Raw genomic sequence first — 12,884 nt, 5'->3', positions numbered from 1 at the left:
AAACGATATGTGTACTGTTTAATGAGAAATTATTTGTTCTGTAAATCTTCATCTAAAGTACAATAAAAAATTTTAAAAAAATTTAGAAAAAGAATTCTTCAATATTGCAACTTGGGGCTTAAATTTTTTCTTCAGTTCTTTCAGCTTGAGAAATGACAAGCATGTTCTTCCCTTTGGATTTTCTAACTCCAGGTCTTTGCACATTTCATTATAATTCTTTACTTTTCTTCTTGAGCCGCCCTTTGAAATCTTTTGTTCAGCTCTTTTCTATCATCATTTCTTCCACTCACTTTAGCTACTCTACGTTCAAGAGCAAGTTTCAGTGTCTCTTCTGACATCCATTTTGGTCTTTTCCTTTTTTCCAGTCTTTTTAATGACCTTTTGTTTTCTTCATGTATGATGTCCTTGATGTCATCCCACAACTCATCTAGTCTTCCATCATCAGCGTTCAATGCACCAAATCTATTCTTGAGATGGTCTCTAAATTTAGGTGAGATAAACTCAAGGTCATACTTTGGCTCTCGTGGACTTGTTTGGATTTTCTTCAGGTTCAACTTGAATTTGCGTATGAGTAATTGATGGTCTGTTTTGAAGTCGGCCCCTGGCCTTATTCTGACTGATGATATTGAGCTTTTCCTTTGTCTCTTTCCACTGATGTAGTCGATTTGATTCCTGTGTATTCCATCTGGCTTAACTAGTAAAGAATATCTGCCTTGCACATTGTGCTCTTTTAAGAACAATCTATATGGGATCAAACTGGCAATAGCCACTTGAAAGAATAGATAGGACACTTAGGGGGTAGTGAGTTTGTTAATGGGGGAGGAACAATTTGGAAAAGGAGGGTGAGAATGGTTGCACAACTTGAAGAATGTGATCAATGTCACTAAATTGTACATGTAGAAATTGTTGAATTGGTGTATGTTCTGCCATGTGCATTCTCAAAAACAACAACAAAAAAGAAAATAAATAATTAAAAGAAAAAAGAAGACCCTACGGGGCACAGCTCTGCTCTGCCACACGTGGGGTCTGACACCGACTCCACAGCAACTGGTTGGTTTCTTTCTGTAACTACAATACACATACATTAGGTTAGATGGTTTCTCTAACGACGACTATAATATTTGCCCTCTAAGTTTAAACTTCGTATGTTTAGCAACCTATTAATATTCTTGGAAAATTCTTTTCTGTAAAGAGCTGTTTTAATATTTATTAAATTTATCTATTCATGAATGTAATGTGGATCCTCTGTCTTTATACTTAAAAATACTCTGAGATTCAAACATGTTAACATTTTAAAAGCAAATTCCCATTGACAGTGAGCAAGCGTCTGGCATATATTTTAAAGCTTCAACCTTCATTAAGATGCCTAAACAATTTTTTTTTACAAAGTAATACTTTGAAAAAAAATCATAATGAAATATACTTCACACCTACTAAGTTAGCTATAAGGAGCCCAGGTTACAAAACGGTTAAGCACTCAGTTGCTAACCAAAGATTGCTGGGTTAAACCCACCCGTCGCTCCTCAGGAGAAAAAACCTGGCAGTTTGCTCCCATGAAGATTACTGCCTAGGAAACCCTAGGGGGCAGTTCTACTCTGTCATATGCAGTCACTACGAGTTGGAATCAACTCGATGTCACACAACGAGATAGGTATATAATAGAAAAGAGAAAATAACAAGCACTGGTGAGGCTATGGAGAAAGTGGGACCCAAACACACGGCAGGTGGGAATGTAAAATGGTGCCGCTGCTTTGGAAGACAGTCTGGCAGTTCCCCAAAATACTAAACATAGAGTTATCATATGACCCAGCAATTCCACCTCTAGTTATATACCAACGAGGAATGAAAACAAAAACTTGTACACCAGTGTTCAAAGCAGCAGCATTAGTAACAGCCAAAAAAGTGCAAACAATCCAAGAATCTCTCAACTGATAAACAAAATGTGGTACATGCATACAGTGGAATATTATTTGGCTATAAAAATAATAAAAGTACCAATACAGGCTACAACATGGATGAACCCTGAAAACATACTAAGTGAAAGAGGAAAGGTAGAGGGGCAGTCAAGAATGGGTGTGACTGCTAATGATTGTGGAGTTTCTTTTCCGGCTGTTGAAAATGTTCTAAAATTAGCTTTTGGTGATGGTTGCACAACTCTGTGAATATACTAACACCACAGAACAGTACACTTTAAATGGATGAACTTTATAGTATGTGAAATACATCTCAACAAAGCGGTAAAAAAAAAGCATTTTTGTTTTAGAAACCATTAGAGAAATTTCAACACTGTCTATTGGATGGTAATCAGGAGTTATTGTTAATTATGTTGGGCATGATTATGATACTATCAGATGGAGTTACAAAGACTTTATCTGCTATAGATGGAAAATGTCTTTTGGAGAAATCTGTGAGGTCCGGGTTCCCCACCTACCTGCTGTTGCTTCCCCGACTGAGGGCACCTCAGGGACCAAAGAACCTGAGCAAGAACCATTCCCATCCCACAAGAGTAAGTATTGGGCAGCCTACGAAATACGGCAGAACCTGACAGGCTGCTCCATGAGTAAGGGCTGTACACAAAAGGAGAAAGACTTTTTTTTTTTTACAGTTAGCATGTTCTTTTAATTTTTCTTTTCTCTTTTCTCTCTTTTTTTTTTAATTGTTATTTAGGTGAAAGTTTACAGAACAAGTTAGTTTCTCATTCAAAATTGTATACACAAGTTATTCTGTGGCGTTGGCTGCACTCCGGCATTGTGTCAGCACACTCCCCCTTTGCCTTTCCAGCTCAGGTTCCCTGGTTCCATTCGTCCAGTTTTCCTGTCCCTTCCCGCCTTCTCGTCTTTGTTCCGGGGCAGCTGTTGTCCATCTGATCTCACAGACTTGACTGATCTAAGAAGCACATTCCTCACGTGTGTCACTGTTTGTTTTATAGGCCTGCCTAAGCTTTGGCTGAAAGGTTGTCTTGGTTATCTAGTGCTGCTATAACAGAAATACCACAAGTGGACGACTTTAACAAAGAAACATTTATTCCCTCACAGTCTAGTAGGCGACAAGTCCAAATTCAGGGCATCATCTCCAGGGGAAAGTTTTCTCTCTGTCAGCTCTGGAGGAAGGTCCTTGCCATCAATCTTCCCCTGGTGTAGGAGCTTCTCAGTGCAGGAACCTCAGGTCCAAAGGACATGCTCTGCTCCCAGTGCTACCTTCTTGGTGGTATGAGGTTCCCAATCACTCTGCTCACTTCTCTCTTTTATATCTCAAAAGAGATTGGCTTAAGTGGTAGATTAAGCTTATAAATTGAGTTTACTTAACTGCTGATAATCCCATCTCATCAACATCATAGAAATAGGATTTACAACACATAGGGAAATGACATTAGATGACAAAATGGTGGACAATCATACAATACTGGGAATCATGCCCTAGCCAAGTTGACAGATATTTTTGGGGGACACAATTCAATCCATGACAGAGGTACACAAGACTATTATATGGGGTGCTGCTCTCCTATGATAGTGCACAGTGTGATGCCCAGCCTGCTGTCTGACCAGGCCTGGGGATGGGCCCTGGACTCCTGTCCTACGGAGGAAGAGGCCAGTGGAAGGAGGCTGTCTGAAAGGGTCAAGGTGTGGACTGTGTCAGTGGAAGAGTAAACAGGAAGGGCACATCCCCTCTGCCCAGGCCCTCAGACCACATTCAGGGCTTGGATGGGGCTGAGTTCAGGAAGAAGTGAGTCCCAGAAAGCTGCCCTTCCTGGAAGCTGTCCCAATGGCACATGGCAGCCCTGTGTGGGCACTCAAAGCTGGACTTATCCAGACTCACAGCTTTCCCTCTCTCTGAAGAAGGCTTCAAGAATGCTAGCTTTGGTCCAAGGGTCCAGTGTTTACAGAGGTCTTGAGGGGACTGACAAGGGGCCCAAGGCAAATGCCACCTCAGGCAACCAGCTGGACTGGCACACACTCCACGTCCAGGGCTTCGGCGAATGGGAATGCCAACCACGCCTGGCTCCCAGGGAAATGAGGAATGTACGCCCTTCACAGCACAGGGTGCAGGGAGAGGCCAGCGGAAGTGACGGTTATTTCCATCATTGCTGTAACTTTGACCCTGATTCTCTAAACCCAGAGTGTCTTCAGTGCCTTTGGCTTAGTCGCCTACTGCTGCCCTAACACAAATACCACAAATGGGTGGCTTTAAAGAACGGGAATTTATTTTCACACAGTTCTGGGGGCTGAAAGTCCAAATCAGGGTCTCGGCCATGTTGATTCTTTCTTTGTCAGTAGCCCCCGGCGTTCCTTGGTTCCTGGGTTCCTTGGCTTGTAGGCGGGTCCTCACACAATATCAGCCTTCCCCGTGTGTGTCTCTGTGCCTATTCTTTTTATAACTCAGAAGTGATTCGGTTTAGGATCCACCCTACACTGGTTGTTGTTGTTGTTAGGTATCATCAAGTTGGTTCCAACTCATAGCGACCCCGTGTACAACAGAACGAAGCACTGCCCGGTCCTGCACCATCCTCTCAACTGTTACTACGTTTGAGCCCATTGTTGTAGCACCGTGTCAATACGTCTTAACAAGGGTCTTCATCTTTTTCACTGACCCTCTACCTTACCAAGCATGATGTCCTTCTCCAGGGACTGGTCCCTCCTGAGAACATGTCCAAAGTAAGTGAGACCATGCATCACAATCCTCCCTTCCAAGGAGCACTCTGGCTGTACTTCTTCCAAGACAGACTTATTCGTGTTTCTGGTAGTCCATAGGATATTCAATATTCTTCACCAACACCATAATTCAAAAGCATCCATTCTTCTTTAATCTTCCTTATTCACAGTCCAGCTTTCGCACGCATATGTTGTCGTTAGGTGCTATTGAATCGGTTCCGACTCATAGCGACACTGTGTACAACAGAAAGAAACACTGCCCAGTCCTGCGCCATCCTCACAATCTGGGTCATGTTTCAGCCCGTTATTGCAGCCGCTCTGTCAGTCCATCTCGTTGAGGGTCTTCCTCTTTTTCTCTAACCCTCTACTTTACCAAGCATGATGCCTTCCTTCTCCAGGGACTGGTCTCTCCTGATAACATGTCCAAAGTACATGAGATGAAGTCTCGCCATCCTCGCTTCTAAGGAGCATTCTGGCTGTACTTCTTCCAGGGCAGACTTGTTCGTCTTTTGGCAGTCCATGGCATATTCAACATTCATTCGATCTTTATGTGTTCCATTTCATTTTTGATGACTTCCAACTTTCCTAGATTCATACTTCCTACATTCCACATTTCGATTATCAATGGATGTTTGCAGCTGTTCTTATTTTGAGTTGTGCCACATCAGCAAATGGAGGTCTCGAAAGCTTCACTCCATCTACGTCATTAAGGTTGACTCTGCTTTGAGGAGAGGGGCATCTTCTGGCACTATATCAGACAATGGTCCACTGCTATTCATAAAGTTTTCACTGGCCAATTTTTTCAGAAATAGACCGCCAGGTCCTTCTTCCTAGTCTGTCTTAGTCTGGAAGCTCCACTGAAACCTGTCGACCATGGGTGACTCTGCTGGTATTTGACATACTGGTGGCATAGCTTCCAGAATCACAGCAACAAGCAAGCCATCAAGGTATAATAAACTGACAGACGAGTGGTGACCTACACTGGTATGACCTCACTAATATAACAAAAGAAAAACCCTTTTTCCAAACAGAATCACATCCACAGGTATGAAGGCCAGGAATTCAACACAGGTATGAGGGCCAGGAATTCAACACATCTCAGGGGGGACACAATTCAGTCCTTAACAGCCTTTAAATGATGTTATGAAATTATAAAAAAAAAAAATCTATTTAAATTTAAAAGCATTCCAGTTTGTATGAAATACAGCAGGTGTTTTTTTCTTGGAGAAGTAAAATTTAAAAAGACGACAGGTTGTTAAAATCTCTCCAAGCCTGGGACCCACCACTTTATTTATGAAACCAAGTTTAGACAGAACGACAGCTGATGCTGTCCCGCGTTTTTCCTCTGCAGCTGGCCTGGCTTATTATTACAGACGAGAACACCAAGGCCTCAATGGCCCAGACCACGGCTCCCACGTTCACCTTTCTAAAACACAAGCTCAAGGGTGCTGCTGAGAGGCTGAACCAGGGGGTGGGGGCCGGGCCTGGGAATCTGCAACTTTGAAGAAACTCCCTGGGTGGGCCTGGTGTGCAGGCCGGCGTGGGAAGCACTGGGCCGGGCCCCCAGGGATTACAGGGTCAGGACGGGGAGAGCCCGGCTGGGAGCCCAGGTTTTCTCACCATGGGGTTCTCAACTGCGACGATTTTGTCTCCCCCCCACCAGAGTGGGCACTTGGCAATGTCTAGAGAGACTTTTTAGGAATCCCTGGGTGGTGCAAATGGCTAAGCGCTCAGCTACTAGCCAAAAGGCTGGCAGTTCGAACCAACCCCGAGGTGCCTTGGAGATCAGGCCTGGTGATCTGCTTCTGAAAGGTCACAGCCTTGAAAATCCTATGCAGCAGTTCTACTCTAACACAGGTGGGGTCGCCATGAGTTGGAGTCGACTTGACAGCAACCAACAACTCCAGGGTCATGCCTGCTGCTTCCACCCCACCTCTCTTCTTCCAACACTTTGTCCCCAGTCCTCTCTGTGGGGCACCTCGCAGTGGTCCCCAGGGTGATGGGTATCCTCCGTTTGCCCCTGCACACCTGCCCTCCAGCCTCCTCCACCTGCTCGCCAGAGGCTGGCCTGCCCTCTACCTCTGGTCCTCTGAGCTGGCCAATGGGAGGATGAGAGGACAGAGAGGCCTTCTCCCGGATGTTCTGGTGACACCGACGGTTGTGGGGACCTAGGGAACAGCCACATGCCTGACCCAGTCCCCAGCCTGGCTGCACTCCCAGTCCTGACCCACCAGCCCCACCCCTGAGCCTGGCCCTGGAGAATGCCGTCCACCCTCACTCAGTCCAGCCTTGGCTCTCCTCTACATGTTTCCAGGCAATGAGGCTATTTACCCTCAGCCAGACTGAGTACTGGGGGGCAGGGTCAGCCTCTCTGACCCAAGGACTTGGCCCAGAGCCCAGCACAAAGCAGGTACGCCACAGTTATGGCTGGCTGAGTCATGGCCCCCAAAGATGTCCACGTCCTAATCCTTGGAACCTGTGCATATGGTACCATACACAACAAAAGGGACTTTGCAGATGTGATGAAGCTAAGGATCTTGAGATGGGGAGACTGCTGAATTATCCAGGTGGGCCCCATGTAATCAGTCCCAAGGGTCCTTATAAGAAGGAGGTACTAGGATCAGAGTGAGAGAGAGAAGATGTAAAGATGGAAGCAGAAGTCAGAGACAGACTGGAAGATGCTACGCTGCTGGCCTTGAAGATGGAGGAAGTGCCATAAGCCAAGGCCTCTAGAGGCTAGAAAAGGCAAGGAAATGGATTTTCCCCTGCTGTTGTTGCTAGATGCCATCGAGTCAATTCCAACTCATAGTGACTCTACAGGACAGAGTAGAACTGCCCCATAGGGTTTTCTAGGGTGAAATCTTTACAAGAGCAGATTGCCAGGTCTTCTCTCCTGCAGAGCGGCTGGTGGGTTTGAACCACCGACCTTTCAGTTAGCAGAGGAGCACCTAGCCACTGTGCCACCAGGGCTCCTGATTCTCCCCTAGGGTCTCCAGAAAGGTATGCAGCCCTGTTGACACCTGGATTTTAGCCCAGTGAAACCCAGCTGGGACTTCCAGCCTCCAAAACTACAAGATAATAGATTCGTGTTGTTTAAGCCACCAAGTTTCTGATAATTTGTTACAGACACAATAAGAAATTAACACAGCACGTAACAGTGATAACAGTTAAGATTTACTTGACCTTGGTCAGGCGTCAATAATCCTTTACCTCATTTAACCCACACAACAACCCAATCAGGTATTATTTTTATTTTCTCCATGTTACAGAAAACTGAGGTGAAAGAGGTTGAGCGGTCCAAGGCCACACAGCTTGAAAGGAGCAGCACTGGGCTTTTCACTGCTTCCCTACTAGGTGCCGTCCACACCCACTCACCTCTTCACACTCACCCTCATCCTCACTGTCTGCTTTCCAGACTCAGCTGCCTCCTCTCTGTCCCTCTGGCATGTCTTGCTCCCTCCTGTTTCAGGGCCTTTGCACAAGCTATTTCCTCTGCCTGAAATTCTCCTACCCTAGGTCATCCCCACTCATCCTTCAGAATGCAGCTCCAAGGTCACTTTCCCCGGAGGCCTCCCCTGATACCTGAAGGACTCAATCAGGTCCCCAGTTACACCTCCCAGAGCCTGTAAACTTCTCTTCTGTAGCACTTACCAGGACTGAAAGAAAAAAAAAGACCAATTAAAGTAATCCATTAGTGTCTAATCGGCATCCTTGTACCCCAGTAGATATGAGCTACAGGAGGGCAGGAACCATGTCTGTCCTAATCACCACTGAGTCCCCAGGGTACAGGTCTCAGTTAACATTTGTTGATTGGATGGATGGATGGGCAGATGGACCAATGGATGGGTGGATGAAAGAATATGGGTCTGTGCAGTTTTAAAGCCACCACCCTATACCGTTTGGTGACTCCAACAGAACAACTCTGAAAATAAGCAAAGGGCTATTTATACATTCATATTTTAGGACTAAAACCTATTTAAACAGGCCCCACTTAAATAAGCCAGATGAGTTATAGCCGATTTGCTGAGTTGAATCGTGGCACCATTATCTCCTTGTAGGGGCTGCAAGGTGGCCAACCCTAAGTGGACAGCTCAGCCCAGCCTGGGCAGTGAAGTCACTGAGCCCCAAGCAGGCCTGCCAGGGCAGCCCTGAACAAAGCCAAGTTTAAGTTCCAGGCAGACAACAGGAACGTGAAGGAGCTTCCCCATCAGACCAGGGCTTTTTGCATGTCAGGCCCAGACGCCCAGACGCCCTCTCTAGAAGCACACAAGGGGTGCTGGGCCTGGTATGGCAGCAACCCACCCACTGCCTCCCATTCCAGCCAGAAGCCTGCAGGTAGTAAGAAAGCAGGCCTTCAGATAGGTTTGTTGAATTATGAGGGAAAAAAAATTAAAAAGAAGGAAAATCTGATGGTGAAAATTCAAGGAAGTCAATTCCTCAGTGAGGAACTGTTTGATCAAGTTGGAAATTCTTATTCCTTCTTGGGCCACCATTATCGAGCGCCTACTATATGCCTGGAAGGGAGACAGTGGATACAGTGGTCAGCGGGAGGGCCTGGAATCAGATGGGCTCTGTTCAACTCCCTATTGCACCCGTCACTCACTGTTGGACCTTCAGTAAACTAGCACACATTTCTGAGCGTTAGTTTCCTCACTTATAACACAGGGATAATGCTCCTTTTCCCCTTGTTATGCGGCTAGTTCTTGTAGTTTTTATCCACTTGCTTTCTGTCTCTTTCCCCCACTAGGACATGAGCTACTGTTCACATCAAACCCCCAGTGACTAACGTGGAACCTCTCGCTTGGTGGGCACTTGGTTAATATTTGGTGAAGGATGTGAACTGGGGGCCTTGGTTCTCTCTGATTCCAAAGCCCTGTTCTTCCTCTCTGTCATAAGGGGCTGTTATTAGTAAAAAGATCAGACTTAATGGTCTGACTGAGAATACAGGAACCCCAGAAAGCATAGCCCCCAGATTCTCTGTCAACCCAGCGCTAAAACCATTCCCGAGGCCAACTCTTCAGTCAGAGATTAGACTGGACTATGGGACATAAAAGGACACTCATGAAGAGTGTGCTTCTTAGCTCAAGTAGATACATGAGACTAAATGGGCAGCTCCTGTCCAGAGGTGAGATGAGAAGGCAGAGAGGGTCAGGAGCTGGTTGAATGGATGTGGGAAATCTGGGGTGGAAAGGAGGAAGGTGCTGTCACAGTATAGGGAGAGCAATTAGGGTCACATAACTATGTATAAATTTTTGTATGAAAGATTAACCTGAATTGTAAACTTTCACTTAAAGTACAACAATAAAAAAAAAAATAAGGGCCTATTGTCGTTCGGTGCTGTTGAGTCAATTCTGACTCATGGCGACCCCACATGACAGAATAGAACTGTCCCATAGGGTTTTCTAGGCTGCAATCTTTAAAGGAGCGGATCGCTATGTCTTTCTCCCACGGAGCTACTGGGTGGATTCAAACTGCCGACCTTTCGGTTGGCAACCGAGTGAGCACTTAACCTTTGTGCCACCAGGGCTCTTTGTTATAAGGGGAGGGCTCATCAGATAAGGCCACAAGGGAGTGGGAGGCAGGATGCTTTGGTTATACACTCAGCTGCTAACCAAAAGGTTAGCGGTTCAAACCCACCCATCGGCTCTACGGGAGAAAGACCTGGAGATCTGCTCCTGTAAAGATTACAGCCTAGAAACCCCTACAGGGCAGTTCTACTCTCTCACTGGAGGGAAAGAGTACTGGAAGTGTTCTAGAGGCTGGGTGGCTTACCTTCTCTGTGGCTTCTTCATTGCCCTGCACCATCTTCCGGAGCTTTATGAGGTTCCATAGGTCGTGCATGGGCTTGTTGGTCCCCTGGCTGGCCTCCAGCAACTGGGTGGTGGAGGGCAGCTCCTGCAGTATGGCCAGTTGGTTTTCCAGCTTGTTGATGCGGTTCACCACATGGTCAAAGACGTTGCCGAGCCTCTTCATGGGGTTCAAGATGGGCTGGGCATCTCCTTCCCTGGGCATGTGCACAACCTGCGAGGTCTGGAGGAAGTCCTCGTCCCCCGAGAGGACCTTCTTCAACTCAGCCATGTGGATGTGCTCCAGGATGCCGTGCAGCAGCAGATGCAGGGCTCGGAAGTTCACCATTCCGCTCTGCGGGATGGCGATGTTCACCAGCTCAGTGAATGTGAGTGAGAAACTCATTCTGCAGGCAGGGGTTGCTGGGCCGGGGTGCTGGGAGAACTTGGGGATCAGTGGTGGCTTTCCGTGGTCACAGAGAGCTGCATGGATGGGTCCTCAGAGGTCCAGAGAGGCAACAAGCCACAGCAGTCAGGGAGAAAATGGCATCTGTTCTGGCTGGAGCTCAGGTCAGAGTTTCTACTGGTTGCTAGGAGACCAAGGAACGTGGACAAGTGGGCGTGCTTCCGAGAGCGGAGTTGGGCAGGTGTTCTGGGGTGACCCTGGCCTGGAGTAGGTGCTTAATTAATATTTGATGAAGGTTTGAAAAGGTGAATAGCTGGTCGTTTGATTCCAGCCCTGAGATTATGTAATACTGATGAACCCTTCTAAGAAATGAGTAGAAAAGGTACTAGAGAGGCAGCTCGCTCCTCGGAAGGCCCTAGAATCAGGACAGAAGACAGTGTTCCTGGAGTCAGGAAAGCTAGTTTTCGAGAAAAAGGGCTGTAAAGAGTCTGAAGAACATAGCTGGTTTCTGGACACTGGCCAAATGGCCCATCCCTCTGCCCAGGCCCTCAGACCACATTCAGGGCTTGGATGGGGCTGAGTTCAGGAAGAAGTGGGTCCCAGAAAGCTGCCCTTCCTGGAAGCTGTCCCAATGGCACATAGCAGCCACGTGTGCGCCTCAACGCTGGACTCGTCTGGACTCGCAGCTTTCCCTCTCTCTGAAGAGGGCTTCAAGAATGCTAGATTTGTTATAACATGGAGGAATCTGGACGGCATTATGCTGAGTGAATTTAGTCAGTCACAGAAGGACAAATATTGTATAAGACCACTATTATAGGAACTCAAGAAAAGGTTTAAACATGGAAGACAACATTCTTTGATGGTTACAAGGGTGAGGAGGGATGGTGAGGGTTATTCACTAACTAGATGGTAGATAAGAATTATCTTAGGTGAATGCAAGGACAGCACACACTACAGGGGAAGTAAGCACAACGGGACTAACCAAAGCTAAGAAGTTTCCTGAATATAATCAAACACTTTGAGGGACAGAGTAGCAGGGGTAGGGATCTGGGAACCACGCTTTCAGGGGATGTCTAGGTCAACTGGTGTAACAAAGTTTATTAAGAAAATGTTCTGCATCCTACTTCGGTGAGTGGCATCTGGGGTCTTAAAAGCTTGCAAGCAGCCATCTAAGATGCATCAATTGGTCCCAACCACCTGGAATAAAGGAGAATGAAGAACAACAAAGACAGAAGCAAAGTATTAGCCCAAGAGACAGAAAGGGCCACATAAACCAGAGACTTCATCAGCCTGAGACCAGAAGAACTAGCTGGTGCCTGGCTACGACCAATGACCGCCCTGACAGGGAACACAACAGAGAGTCCCTGATGGAGCGGGAAAAAAGTGGGGTGTAGAATTCAAATTCTAGTTAGAAGACCAGCCTTAATTGTCTGACTGAGACTGGAGGAACCCCGGAAAGCATGGCGCCTGGATTCTCTATCAGCCCAGAACTAAAACAATTTCCGAGGCCAACTCTTCAGACAGGGATTGGACTGGACTGTGGGACACAGAGTGATACTCGTGAGGAATGGGCCTCTTGGCTCAAGCAGATACAAGAGACTAGATGGGCAGGTTCTGTCCAGAGGTGAGATGGGAGGGCGGAGAGGGTTAGGAGCTGGTTGAGTGGACATGGAGAATCAGGGACGGAAGGGAGAAGTGTGCTGTCACAGTTTGGGAAGAGCAATTAGGGTCACATGTCAATGTGTGTATAAATTTTTGTATGGTAGATTAACTTGGAATGTAAACTTCATTTAAACTACAACAATTAAAAAAAAAAAAAAGAATGCTAGGTTTGGTCCAAGGGTCCAGTGTTTACAGAGGCCTTGAGGGGCCTGATAAGGGGTGCAAGGCAAATGCCACCTCAGGCAACCAGCTGGACTGGCACACACTCCACGTCCAGGGCTTCGGCGAATGGGAATGCCAACCACGCCTGGCTCCCAGGGAAATGAGGAATGTACGCCCTTCACAGCACAGGGTGCAGGGAGAGGCCAGCGGAAGTGACGG

The 12,884-nt window shown here is 46.7% G+C and overlaps 1 protein-coding gene across 1 annotated transcript in view; it reads right to left on the bottom strand.

The window, feature by feature from the left end:
- Nucleotides 1–10,841, bottom strand: part of CUNH16orf96 (chromosome unknown C16orf96 homolog) — a 45,461-nt gene extending 34,620 nt beyond the window's left edge. Inside the window, exon 1 of the mRNA XM_004373423.1 lies at nucleotides 10,422–10,841. Coding sequence (XP_004373480.1) covers nucleotides 10,422–10,841 — 420 coding nt within the window. The remainder of the gene's footprint in view (nucleotides 1–10,421) is intronic.
- Between the last annotated feature and the right edge of the window lie 2,043 nt (nucleotides 10,842–12,884).

This window comes from Trichechus manatus, unplaced genomic scaffold, assembly GCF_000243295.1.
Source record: "Trichechus manatus latirostris isolate Lorelei unplaced genomic scaffold, TriManLat1.0 scaffold00024, whole genome shotgun sequence".
NCBI classification, from domain to species: Eukaryota; Metazoa; Chordata; class Mammalia; order Sirenia; family Trichechidae; genus Trichechus; species Trichechus manatus.
This window is presented reverse-complemented; position numbering and strand designations above follow the sequence as displayed.